General features: G+C 40.4%; 3 protein-coding genes across 4 annotated transcripts; 2 read left to right on the forward strand and 1 right to left on the reverse strand.

The window, feature by feature from the left end:
• The first annotated feature begins 1,567 nt into the window (after positions 1-1,567).
• On the forward strand, positions 1,568-3,748 carry LOC130413990 (ras-related protein Rab-19). 2 transcript variants are annotated; one of them, XM_056739576.1, is made up of 5 exons: positions 1,568-1,583; positions 1,786-1,872; positions 2,105-2,293; positions 3,169-3,355; positions 3,450-3,748. In XM_056739576.1, the coding sequence occupies exons 2-5, from the start codon at positions 1,822-1,824 to the stop codon at positions 3,725-3,727; spliced, it is 705 nt and encodes a 234-aa protein (XP_056595554.1). In that variant the 5' UTR covers positions 1,568-1,583; positions 1,786-1,821; the 3' UTR covers positions 3,728-3,748. The 2 variants fall into 2 exon arrangements, with proteins under 2 accessions (XP_056595554.1, XP_056595555.1); XM_056739577.1 differs by lacking the exon at positions 1,568-1,583 and having other exon boundaries at positions 1,616-1,872; positions 3,172-3,355.
• Positions 3,749-3,887: 139 nt separating this feature from the next.
• On the reverse strand, positions 3,888-8,834 carry hdhd5 (haloacid dehalogenase like hydrolase domain containing 5). Its single transcript, XM_056739553.1, has 8 exons — positions 8,548-8,834; positions 7,809-8,012; positions 7,594-7,706; positions 7,215-7,308; positions 7,105-7,138; positions 6,856-7,030; positions 6,556-6,744; positions 3,888-6,396 (listed from the first exon to the last, which is right to left on the reverse strand). The coding sequence occupies exons 1-8, from the start codon at positions 8,653-8,655 to the stop codon at positions 6,000-6,002; spliced, it is 1,314 nt and encodes a 437-aa protein (XP_056595531.1). The 5' UTR covers positions 8,656-8,834; the 3' UTR covers positions 3,888-5,999.
• A 75-nt stretch (positions 8,835-8,909) lies between these two features.
• ccdc77 (coiled-coil domain containing 77) lies at positions 8,910-12,443 on the forward strand. The gene is made up of 12 exons (XM_056739551.1): positions 8,910-9,032; positions 9,607-9,657; positions 10,000-10,159; positions 10,283-10,425; positions 10,506-10,602; positions 10,686-10,770; positions 10,862-10,935; positions 11,032-11,180; positions 11,259-11,505; positions 11,687-11,812; positions 11,900-12,052; positions 12,152-12,443. The coding sequence occupies exons 1-12, from the start codon at positions 9,013-9,015 to the stop codon at positions 12,293-12,295; spliced, it is 1,449 nt and encodes a 482-aa protein (XP_056595529.1). The 5' UTR covers positions 8,910-9,012; the 3' UTR covers positions 12,296-12,443.
• The last annotated feature ends 17 nt before the right edge of the window (positions 12,444-12,460 follow it).

Here is a 12,460-nt window from a genome sequence, read left to right on the forward strand (position 1 = left end):
TCAACTTTACAAATCAATATTCAATTTACCCGCAGTATTATAAAAAATTTGTAGTTGCGCATTATTAGTTGAGTGCGTGCGTTATGCCCCATATGATTTTTAAGTTTAAAAGTCAATAAAGTCCCGCCCTTGGCCTCTAGCCAGGGAAAGGTTGATGTTTTTTTTGATGAAAGATTATGCGGCTATGAATAAAAAATTAATGTCACCAATAAATCATTTATAAGAAACACGTCAATATTACATACAAATAACAATAGCATCGTCAGTAAAATTCATTATTTAAATAAACGCCTAATTTAAAGTTGAAAAGTCACATGACCTCTCAGATCACTGAAGCAACGCCCTGACAACAGTTGTGTTATCTTCAGATGATGTAAAGGTCTAGTTATACGTTCACATTTTGTTGATGTGTGTGTCAAAACAAGCTGCCCTTGAGTTCATGGTGCTGTTCAACAAAAGAACATTTAAGGAGTTGAATGGTCAGAGTTATTATCTGGCTTATCTGCATTTCCCCAACTGTGGAGTCATCAGACACAAAAGACCTCTGACCTCCAGACCGGGCCCAGAGCCAAATGTGGTCCTGACACAGACGTGTTTATTGTCAGATGTCAAGCTGTGCCTTGTCGTTCCTTCAGTGGGTGACGTGATTCTGTGTGTGTGGGATGGGGCTCATCCATTCACAACCGTACTGTATGTTTACACACACACACACACACACACTACTGTAGATTTTACCCCCGGACACTTTGCGGGAGCAGAAATACTGTAAGTTTTACTTAAAAACATTTCTATTATCTCTGTAGAAATACAAGGTGCGATTAATGATGAAAAATGTTTCCAGGTCTTTGTTGTCTCTTACAAAAAAGTGTGTTATTAGTGTAAGCTTTTAAACTAAAAATGTTTTTTTAAGTCGATATATGTACTTCTTATATACTGTATATATTCTGTATACTGACAGAAAACTAATATTTGGACTATCTTGTACTTAACCTTTTAATGGACATATACTTAAAACTATGGTACCGTATTGTATACTCGTATACTTGTAGTTGTGTTAAGTCTTGATTGAGTACCCTATTAAATACTTTTTCCACACAGTTTGTCTCATAAACTGACATGTTTAAATAGTAATAATATAACATACAAAAAAATGTATAAATAATAAACTACAAGTATAAGTAGTTTATTATTATTTACTGAGAGTAAACTTCAAAGTATACTTTCACAAGTATTCAGCTAGTAAAATATCAGTATATCTATACGTTAACTTGAGGTCGCAAAAAAAACTTGTTTACAAACTAAAAACTACGACACTTTAGTCCCAACTTATACTAAAACAGTAGGTTATACTACTACTACATTGATATTAGAATACTTAGTATATAAATTTTACTAAAAATATATTTAAACTTGACTAAAGTTTACTTAATATTTGAAGTAAGGGGTTAAGAAGTAAGTTATAGGCTGGCAGTCAGACTGATCACCTGATCTGGGATCTGTATTAATCATTCGTTGTCTTTGTTACAGATACATCAGATCTGATCTGGGTCTGAATGCATTAGATCAGGAAGGTGTGAGTCTGAGTGAGTTGTGTTTATATCCTGTTCTACTGAGCAAAGGTCACCTCAATGCTTTCACTTCGTAGTGTCTAACTCCGTAAGACATGGAACTGACGTGTTAAACTCGTCTGTTTTACTCCCCGATCAGGTTAGACGGTTCTGAGAAGGAGGCCAAGCCTCCCAAACATGCAGCGTGAACGTCTCGTAATGTTTTCTCTCTCAACAGATCGCTGTATTGGCAAACAAACTGCAGTTCCCAGAGATGCCTTGGTGCAGGTGGGCCGGGAACTGGACGTCTCACCTCCAGACGCAGGTAGGCGGGCGTGACTGTTTGCCTTTGAGGCAGTCGAGTCAAGGATAGGGTGGAGGAAAGCTATGTGACTCAGTGTCAGCTTGTTGGCAAGTAGTATGACGATATATTTGGAGACGGTCTGTTACAGATATGGATGAAAAGCCACTGAACCTTTGATATTGTGCTGTTTTTGGATTTATGATTGATGAGATCTGTACAGAACGCTCCAGAAGTATTTATTACAGAAATGCAGTCCGCAGGTGAAGAAACTGAGGATTGCTGTGACTATCTGTTCAAGATCGTTCTGATCGGTGACAGCAACGTGGGAAAGACCTGCGTCGTCCACAGCTTCAGGTCTGGAGTCTTCGGTGAAAGCCAACACAACACCATCGGCGTGGACTTCACCGTTCGCACCATAGACATCGATGGCAAAAAAGTGAAGGTGAAGACAGTTTTTCCTTTTAGCCAATGGTTTCTGAGCTCTTTAAAGAGATACAATACAAAATAAAATTCTGTTATGATTTATTCACCCTTATGTCATTGAAAACTTGACACTTTCATCTGAATAACACAAAAGAAGATATTTTAAGAAATGGTTTTGTGTTCATGCAAGGGAATTCCAAAAGTTACCAAAATGTTTAAAATTTAGGTCAAAAAGGTTCAAATGACACGAGGGTCAGAATTTTCATCATAAACAGTCAGTTCTGGTCCTTGATTCTGATTGGGTGAGCTGAGTTCTAAGCCGTTATAAAATACCCAAATTTATAATTGTTACGTAGCCTAAATATCATTTTATTTACTTGTGTTTTATGAAACCTTGCTACGCGTATGAAATAAAGGTTTTATAAAATCAATAAGACCTCGCGAAACGGATGTTTCGCCTCATGCGAAAACAACATTAGCTGTTATAAAATACACTTTATAAAACGGTCAGTTCTGGTTCCTTTATTCTGATTGGCTGAACTGACTTCTAAGCCGTTATAAATTACCCAATTATAAACCGTCAGTTCTGGTGCTTGATTCTGATTGGCTGAACCGAGTTCTAAGCCGTTATAAGATAACCGATTTATAATGGCTGACAGCAATACGTAGCCTAAATATAATTTTATTTACTTTATGAAATCTTTCTACGCATGTGAAATAACAGTTTTATAAAAGCATTAAAACGCCACTTCGCGTCATGCTACAACGCCATTAGCCGCTATAAAATGCACTATAAACCACTGCTTCTTGGGTCTTATTGCATTATATTTGGGTTAACTATCTCTTTCATCCCTAAAATGTATATTCAAGAGATCTGTGTGGCACTTGTGAAAGCAGATGCAGGTGTGGGACACGGCGGGACAGGAGCGTTTTCGAACCATCACTCAAAGTTACTACAGAAGTGCCCACGGTGCCATGATCGCCTACGACCTCACCCGTCGACCCACCTTCGACTCCCTTCCCCACTGGATACAGGGCGTGGAGCAGTACGGAGCCGCCAATGCAGTCTTTGTTCTGATTGGTGGGAGGATTTTTTCATTTAGTTCTTTTTTGGATTTAGTTCTCATTTTCCAATCCAGACAAGAACTTATAATCGTTTTGTTTTTCTTCTGCAGGGAATAAGTGTGACCTGGAGTCTCAGCGGCAGGTGTTGTTCGAGGACGCGTGCACTCTAGCTGAGCAGAAAACTGCGCTGGCGGCGCTGGAGACGTCTGCCAAAAATCACCACAACATAGAGGAAGCCTTCGAACTGATGGCGCGGGAACTCATAATAAGACACGGCGGCATCGTCCATCAGGACAACCAATCAGATTCACCCATCGTTTTCTTACACTCCGACTCTCATCCAGTAGATGAAGGGCGGCATCCAGAGAAGAAGTCATGTGACTGCTGATGGAATAGTTATATTTCTGACATTTACAAGTTTGAGATCCTGGAAAACAAGTATAGCAGTTTGAACTATTACACTCGGATCGAAGGATAAGGACGCTGGCTCACATTTGTCATGTAAGATGAAAAATTTCTGGAAAAATTGGACGGCACCAAACACAATCTGACAACTTAATTGTGTTTAATGAAATAACTCTGTAAACAATAATGTATACGTGTATACAAGAACAACATTACAGTTTTGGGACATGTATTCTGCAATAGGTCGTACACAATGTAGACTTGGTAAAAACAGTAAATTCAATAAATCTTTTCTTTGTTTTTTAAAACACAAAACTGTAAATTTATAGTGTTAGGTGTGTATTGAGGAATATTTCTATTATACAAACGAAATCACTTCGTAACTTATACAAGGTGGCTAATTCACATGAAACATACGTTCTGCTTTTGCCCAACTTTGGGGTGAGGAATGGAACTTCAGTATTGCTATTTTCTAATAGCTGATACAAATTCCCATGAATTCAGGCTGATTGTACTGATAGTTCATCTCCAAAATGAAAATTCTGTCATCATTTACTCCCCCTGTGTGACTTTCTTCTGCAAAACACAAAAGAAGATATTTAGAAAAATGTTGGTAACCAAACACAGTTGCTCCCCATTCTATTGTACGGACACAAATCCAATGCAAGTCAAGGGGGACCAACATTTTTCAAAATATTCTCTTTTGTGTTCTGCAGAAGTCATACACCAAGGTGGTGTGTAAATAATGACTGAATTTTCATTTTGAAGGTGAACTATTCCTGTTAAAAAAGTGTTCAAATAGATATTAAACAATAACAAACAAATACATCAGACAGGTTATGAACCTTAACACACACAAACTGTTGTCAAAACAGATGGAGGGATACAGCGCTCACATGAGGGTGAGACAGAAAATTCACAGTTGGACAATGTACAGTGTAACTCAGCCTGACCCTGACAATCAATCACAAATATTGATCTGTGCAAATGGTACAATGCGTCATATAAACCTAGTGATCACATTTAGATGATTCAAGACTCGTTAGCAGAGATTTAGAAGAACTACTGTAACACACTCTTTCTTGCAATGGCATTGGGTTGTTTCTTCATTAACTCATATGGCTTCACGGATGACTGTTTTTCATTGCTTTCAGAGTTTATGCTCATGAATTATTACGACTTGCTGAAAGTCACATGAAGTTTCTTTAATGCCCTGTTTTTTCTAACCCATAACTCTAATCCCTACAGTGCAAGGAGGAAAATAGTTTGTTGTTGATTCAACGTGACAATTCACAAACAAATAGTTTCACGAACCGTTTACACAAACATCAAGTAAAAAAGAGAGCTGGGTTGTTTCGACCCATGATTGGGTCAAATATTGAAGGGTTGTTAAACGATTAATTGCAATTAATCGCATCCAGAATAAATGTTTGTGTTTACGTTATAATACACTATATGTCTGTGTACTGTGCATATTCATTTCGTATTTATAAACACATACATGTATATATTTAAAAAAATATATATATTATTATTATTATTAACTGTTTATATATTGAAAGAACATATAAATATAAATGTATAAATCCAAGTATTTCCTAAATATATACATGTTTGTTTATGTACTTATAAATACAAAATGTATATGTACAGTGCACATATATTATTATTATTATGTAAACACAAACTTTTATTCTGGATGCGATTAATCACGATTAATCATGGGACAAACCGAAGACAGGTTCATTATTTCTAGGTTAATTTAACCCAAGATTCAGCCCTGAACAAATGTCACATGTGAATCAGTCTGCGGCATCTGAAGGCATCATTTGGGACGGAGTCTAATATCGCATCTCGCATCTGAGATTGTCAACACTAGAAGAGTCAAAGCTGTATGTCATAAGCAGGTTTACTAACCACCGACCCAAACTTTTTGTTTTGAATTTTAATTTGAAATAAACAATCAGAAAATATTTCTAAAATTTAATTTGAGAATTAGATGGCAATTTTGCATAAAAATTATTGAATTGTTAGCATTGCTATAAACATAAATACATACGATTAAAAACTCAATTTGAATTGAAAGACTAAATTACAGATTTGATGTCAAGATCAAAAGTTATACAAAAATTCATTTTGTAAGGAAAACCGTTTCATTTCAGATAAATGGGAAAGCGAACAGCAAACTCTGACGCTTCTCATGTTTACAGGCACATCAATTATATTTCGTTTTGACACGTCACCTCACAGGGGACCTATTCCAGAGGCCAACCTTCTAACTCAAAAACCCGCTCCACACCTTCCCGAACGTCCTGGACCAGGAAGGACGGTTGCGTGAGGCTGGGGTCAAAGTGGAAGTCCCGGTGACCGTGGAAAATCTGCTGTTCCGTGACCATCTGCTCGGGGTCTGAGGATAAGTCCTGCTGATCGTGGTTGTAAACACCCGTGCAGACCAGGATGGAGCTGCAGCCCTCGGGCAAACGATGCTCGAACGATCCTCCGACCAACACCTCTCCAGAACGCTTGGCATCGTCGAACACTTCATACGGGATGTCTCCGGCGTGTGCTTGTGCTTGGGCGCGGGTGTGATTTATGGCTTTGAGGTAGCGGTCATAGAGGTTTCCCCCGTATATGTCTGACATCGGGTTGTCACTATGAGAGAAACACGGTTGTAAGTGGAGCAAAACTTTGGAATAATTAGGGTCTTATTTAATGCAAAATATTGTTTGAAACTTCTCGCATATACATCGACAGACCCAAGAAAAACACTTCCCATGAGCGTTACCGATGACACTCTTAATAAAGACTCACCCAATGGCATAAAGTCTTTCTACAGGTTGGGTCCAGCCCAGATTCTCCGCCTGTTGTCTGATGAGAAGCTCGGCGTAGTTATAAGTCACAACACTGGGTTTCCCAATAAGAGCTTCGTATTTCAGCTCACAGCCGGTTATCTTCTTATAGATGTTCTCCAGACAGACGAGAAACATGCCGTGACCGAATCTGATGATCAGAAATATCAGTCCTCATTATTTGCTTCAATTCAAATAGTACGTTTATTAACATCCGTGTATGGGAGGTCAAAAAAAAGGTTGTTTAAAGTTAAACGCTAACCTCGGGTTCTTCGCCTCGGCCATCCACAGCAGATCCATGTTGCAGGCCAGTACAGGTATGTGCGGGTAATGCAGTGATGTCACAGGGTTTCCTGGCCTCCCATTGGACAAGAGCACATCGGTAATCAGTTGTAAGTTGGTCTCCCATCTGATAGGCTCACCGAACAGCACGACGGCTGTAACATGAAGGCGTTATACGGATTAGAAAGACAAACCCGCGTTAGAAAGAAATCAGAGGATTGAAACTTACCTTCAATTGGTGGTAAATCCTTGGACGGAGGGATCTGTGAAATAATGCAGAAGAGATCGTTTTAAGGATCTGGACAAAGCCCTAAGTGAACACAACTTGTCTCTACTCACCATCTCTTTGGGTCTGCGATTGTGATCCACCATGTCCAGGAGAGGATACGCCTCCCGTAGCATGTCAATGGTCACGACGTTCTTAAAACCTACACTGGAGTTTATTTAGTCAAGAACAAACTAGACGGATGTGAGAACACGTATTTTCAGGTTGTATAATAAGTTATATGCATCTTCAATGCCAAGGGTGTCGCTCGCAATGCGGTTGCTAGGGTGCCTATTGGCCCAGAAGGGCCCTTGTCTATATTTGGCACACATTCCTTCAATATAAATAAAAAGTCCAAAAGGTCAAAATATTGCTCAGGCTTCGCACACCTGATGCGTTACCATGGCAATCCATCACATTCAACCGTAAAGGAATCGCAGGAGAAAAGGATACTTGTGTGCGACGTCCACAACGGGTCCCTGTCCGGACACCAGGACGCACATGTCGTGAAACTGAGTGAAAGCCCGCAGGGGACTGTGCGACAGCATCACCTGCTCCGGTGACACCTGTCGACATCAAAAGCCCTTCCTGTGACCACAGCTCCTCGGTTTTGAACTGATATAAGAGCAAAGACCACCTCACAAGTGTCAATGTATGTTGAGACTCACCTCCACCTCCAGAAGGTGAGAAAGCTCCTGTGCTTTGGACTGTCTCATGGAGTTCCCCGCGTTCGTCACAAACACCACGGGCACCTTGAAGTTTCCGTTTCCATCCACCAGATTCCTGAAACACTGCTTCGCAGCAGGGATGGGGGTCCGGCCACGTACCAACACTCCATCGATGTCGAAGAGAAGCCCGAACAAGCCACGGTACTGTGAACACACGTGACAAGTCAGTAGTCAGTAGACAAAAAGAGTCGACTCGACACAAGATGACCTGAGGTTAACGTTGACAATGGTGATGGGTTGAACCTACATTCTTTTACAAACCAGTTGAGATGTTTCACAACAATGCCACATCATCCCAGGTGACAAAGTGGTTCATTCATGATTTAAATAGCACGCCCTTCTAGACTATGTTCTCGCAAAAGGAAAGTGAAACTTATGGGTTAACATTATATTGCAAATACAAATGCAGGTGAAAGTTCAAGTGTGTCAGTATTTGGGGCATATAACGTTATTGCACTTTTTTGACGGTACTGTCTCGCGCACTAATACTGCTACCTATGTAGGTAGCTCACTAAGTTTTAGGACACATTCAGGGTCTGTCTAGACTGAAAATACAACCTAACCTTATAAAGAAAACTAGTTTTACTACTCTTCTTTATGGCTAGGATGTTTGTTCATTTCTCTTATGTTTAATTTAAAATGGTTAATTGGTCAATATTATTAATAAACGTCAACTCACTGTGCTGTAGCGGCGCATCGTCTGCGCAGGAGTCGTCGTTTTCCTGCTCAATTTCACGCATCTGCAACCGAGCTTAAACATATTCAACTGAGAAAGCACCCCCGCCATCTTCGAAAAGTAAAAAAAGATAAAAACCGACACAGTGGTTCTACTTTGACCTGAGCATAACCCCTCCTACTGCTAACCATAATCTCACATGCTATCAGCAGCCACCTAACATGTTTTTCTAGCGATACGGGCCACGCAGGACGCAGGAGACCCTTGAGTGGCTCGTGTCTGAATCAACTCCTATGTGGGGGGGGTGTTTCAATACAGCAATGTTTAGAGATGTCAGTGACGCTGTCCGCGGGGGCAGGGGATACGTTTGCGCATTTCTGCGCATATTCTGCGCAGCAATGATGTTATAATACTCGCACGGGCCCGGAGAGACTTCCGGTTTCTAACCGGCGGCGTGTTTTTAAACTGATGTGGACGAACGCCTGCAGGTAACCATATAAATAACATATGTTTTAACAAACTAAATATATTTTGTTACAAAAAGCATTGCAAATAATTATGATTTTATAGTTAAATATTAGTTAAATGTGTGAGCGCGAGCTAATCCTTTGAAAGGACGAGTGAGCATGTTAACAAGATTAACAAACAACCACGAAGTTGTTAATTTTAATGTGATTGAATCATTTTAGGTGAATATTTCTATTTTGATGTACAAGTGGTTCTAGAGCTATTAACTGTGATGTTAAATATGTAAAGTAAATGTGCTTTAATAAACCGCGGTTGTGCTTTGTTCGTATTCATTAATGACCGCAAAGCGTCGCGGTTTACATGGCAACCACAAACGTGTCAAACTGAACACATATGATCTGAAGAGTGTCAAAACACCTTAACACATGACAACATTATATTTTTAAAGCAGCTTCTTTACTTCAGACAGAGTTTATTAGTTAATGAAATATATTCAGAACTGAAGTTTAAGAAAATGGTCATTTGCTTTTATTTAGTTTTTTATTTTATTTACTCGTGCATTGCAGCACATTAAATTCTGTTTTTTCATTTTAGACTGAAACTAAAGATGCAGTCTCCGCCCACAAAGGAGAATAAAAGAGAAAGGTACATGTTTACATTGTGCTATATACTAGATTATTAAATTCATATTATTAATATGGCATCATATACTTTTTGTACTATTCTGAACTCGTTTCTTTGTAAAACCTAAAGCATAACTACAATAAAACAATTTGACTCACTTCAATTGTGTCACAAGTTATGTAAGATCATTGTGGAATACTCTTACAGAAACAATGTTACTTCTAAAACAGTGCAGAATAATTATCATATTTATTTATTTGATTACATAGCTTTCACACCATATTCCAAGGTTATTCAAATAATGTCATGGTATTAGTATGGCTCATGTGCAAACACCCCGTCCCGTCTCTGTGTTGGTGTCAGTCGTGAGTCTCCTCTGCCCTCCATCTCTGAGCGTCTGGCGTACCTGCGGCCGTCTCGTGAGCTGCTGGAGTTCTACAGACAAAAGGTGGCTCAGTTTGATGGAGAACATGAAGACCTGCTGCAGATGCTGGAGAAATACAGAGGCAGCGCTGAGGAGCAGGTGGGACATTGCAGATGAAAAAACAATGATGTTTTGTGTTGTTTGATAATTCATTCATAATATTTATATAATGCTGACAATATGTTGAGCTCACAATTTAATAATGCGTGCGTATTTCTGCAGCACAAGTTGCAGTGGGAAGTGCGTCAGCGTGAGGAGGAGATCGCGGAGCTCCAGAAAGCTCTCAGTGATATGCAGGTGTATCTCTTCCAGGAGAGAGAGCAAGCGCTCCGTCTGTACGCAGAGAACGACCGGCTGAAAATCAGGTCCGATGTCCACCATCATCCTCAAGCGAGTTCAGATATAAACACGTACTGAAGTTTAAAGTGTTTATTTATCATCACAGAGAGCTGGAGGACCGGAAGAAGATCCAGCATCTTTTAGCGCTCGTGGGTCCGGATCCGGGCGAGATCACCTATTTTCTCCGCGAACCTCCACACGAGGTTTAAAACATTGATGTTTTCATCACACTTCAGGTGCGTGTGAAGCTGCTCTTGATGGGTTTTGTTTGTCTTCTGGTTCTTAGGTGACTATTCCTCAGAAGAAGATCCAGCCGAGATCACTGGAGGATTCGAAGGTGGCAAAACCTTCAAAGCTTGGATCAGCAAAAGGTTGGATACTCCTCTCTATTCTTCTCAAACTTTGAGTATTCTAGGTCACACAAGTTAATCAAGTTGCATGTGCTTATGGGATATACTACAGGAAGCAGTAGATCATTTAAAGATGCTAGAAGTTTAGAGCAACACAAGCAAGACAACCAGACGTTACTGCTGCAGGTGTGTGTATCCTCGATATGTACATCTGGTCTGTTAAATACATAAATCAAGGAATTGACTGAAATGTTTATGGATGTTGATCTCATATGTGTCCAGGTGGAGGCGCTGCAGGCTCAGATGGAAGAGCAGACTCGGTTGGCTAAAGAGCAGGTGGAGGCGCTGCTGGAGGACAGACGCATTCATCTGGAGGAGAGACAGGTACAGCAGAAGCGTGACCAGGACGGAATCACAGCCCTCACAGACAAGTACGTTTAATAATCCATCCTTCCATTTTTCTGATGTGGCCTAGCTGAGACCCTCATGTTGTCGCTCTGTCCCGTCAGACTCCAGCGCACACAGAATCTTCTGTACGAGAGCACCAAAGACTTTCTGCAGCTGAAGTTTGAGAGTCGAGCTCACGAGAAGGGCTGGATGGTTGAGAAGGACCGTCTGCTGCGTGAGCTGGACTCGTGTCAGGAGAGACTCAGAGAGAGCCACAGTCATCCCGAGCAGCGGCCTCCATCCACAGAGCCTCCGTTTCTCACACAGCCCGGCAGAGAGACCAGCCAGACTCGCCGAGAAGAGATCAGGGTCAGACTTCACAATCTGTTGGGTTTTGGGGTCACATGTCAAACACGTGTTCCAAGTTTGACATGACATAAAAGCCTGGAAGAGTTTTAAATTGTCATGTAGACTAGAGATTGATGTCAATTGTAAGAAATGATGTTTAAAGGGAAAAATTTGGTTTAGCGCTTGTTGTTTTTCCCTGTAGGCTTTGCAGGAGGAGCTGAAACAGGCTCATAAACTAGCCGACATGTACCGAGAGCAGTGTGTGACGCTAGAGACTGACCTCTCCCAGATCAGAGAAGAGGGAGATGTTGGTCGAGAGATATTTAAGGTACACAAACAAACAAAGTCTTTTATCAATAGTGTTCATTTACATTCATTAATGTTAAATGATCATGTGATTTTTGTGTGCGTTAAGGAGCGATCTGATAAGATGGCCAAGCGTCTTCAGCTGATGACTCAACGGTATGAAGCTCTGGAGAAGAGACGTGCCCTGGAGGTGGAGGGGTTTAAGACTGACATCAAACACCTGAGGCAGAAAGTCAAAGATGTGGAGAAACTACTTTTCAAAGTGAGTCATTTCATTTATATCATTTCTCTGCGTTGTTTTCTGTTGTTATTTGTCATGAGAGATGACTTGTTTGTATCATTTTGTGTTTGCTTTCACTAGCTGACGCTCAGCGCGAGTCCTGATAAGAATATGGCGATGCTACAGGAAGTGCGACAGAGCAACAAACGCACGGTCAGAGTCCAGAATGAGCTGAAGACCCTAAAAGCAAAAATCTTCAAACTGGAAAATGAACTGAAATCCTGAAGCTAAAAGGACTAGTTTACAAAGACGACATCCTTGACAAGACATCTGCTTCTCAGACATTCGGTGTCTGAATGTACATACTTGCACGCAGAAGACAGAATTGTGTTTATTTGCCTTTATGAGATAAATAAAGGTTGATTGTTTTTTTTATTGTTTTGCAAGAAA

The sequence above is a fragment of the Triplophysa dalaica genome, chromosome 24 (genome assembly GCF_015846415.1).
Source record: "Triplophysa dalaica isolate WHDGS20190420 chromosome 24, ASM1584641v1, whole genome shotgun sequence".
NCBI classification, from domain to species: Eukaryota; Metazoa; Chordata; class Actinopteri; order Cypriniformes; family Nemacheilidae; genus Triplophysa; species Triplophysa dalaica.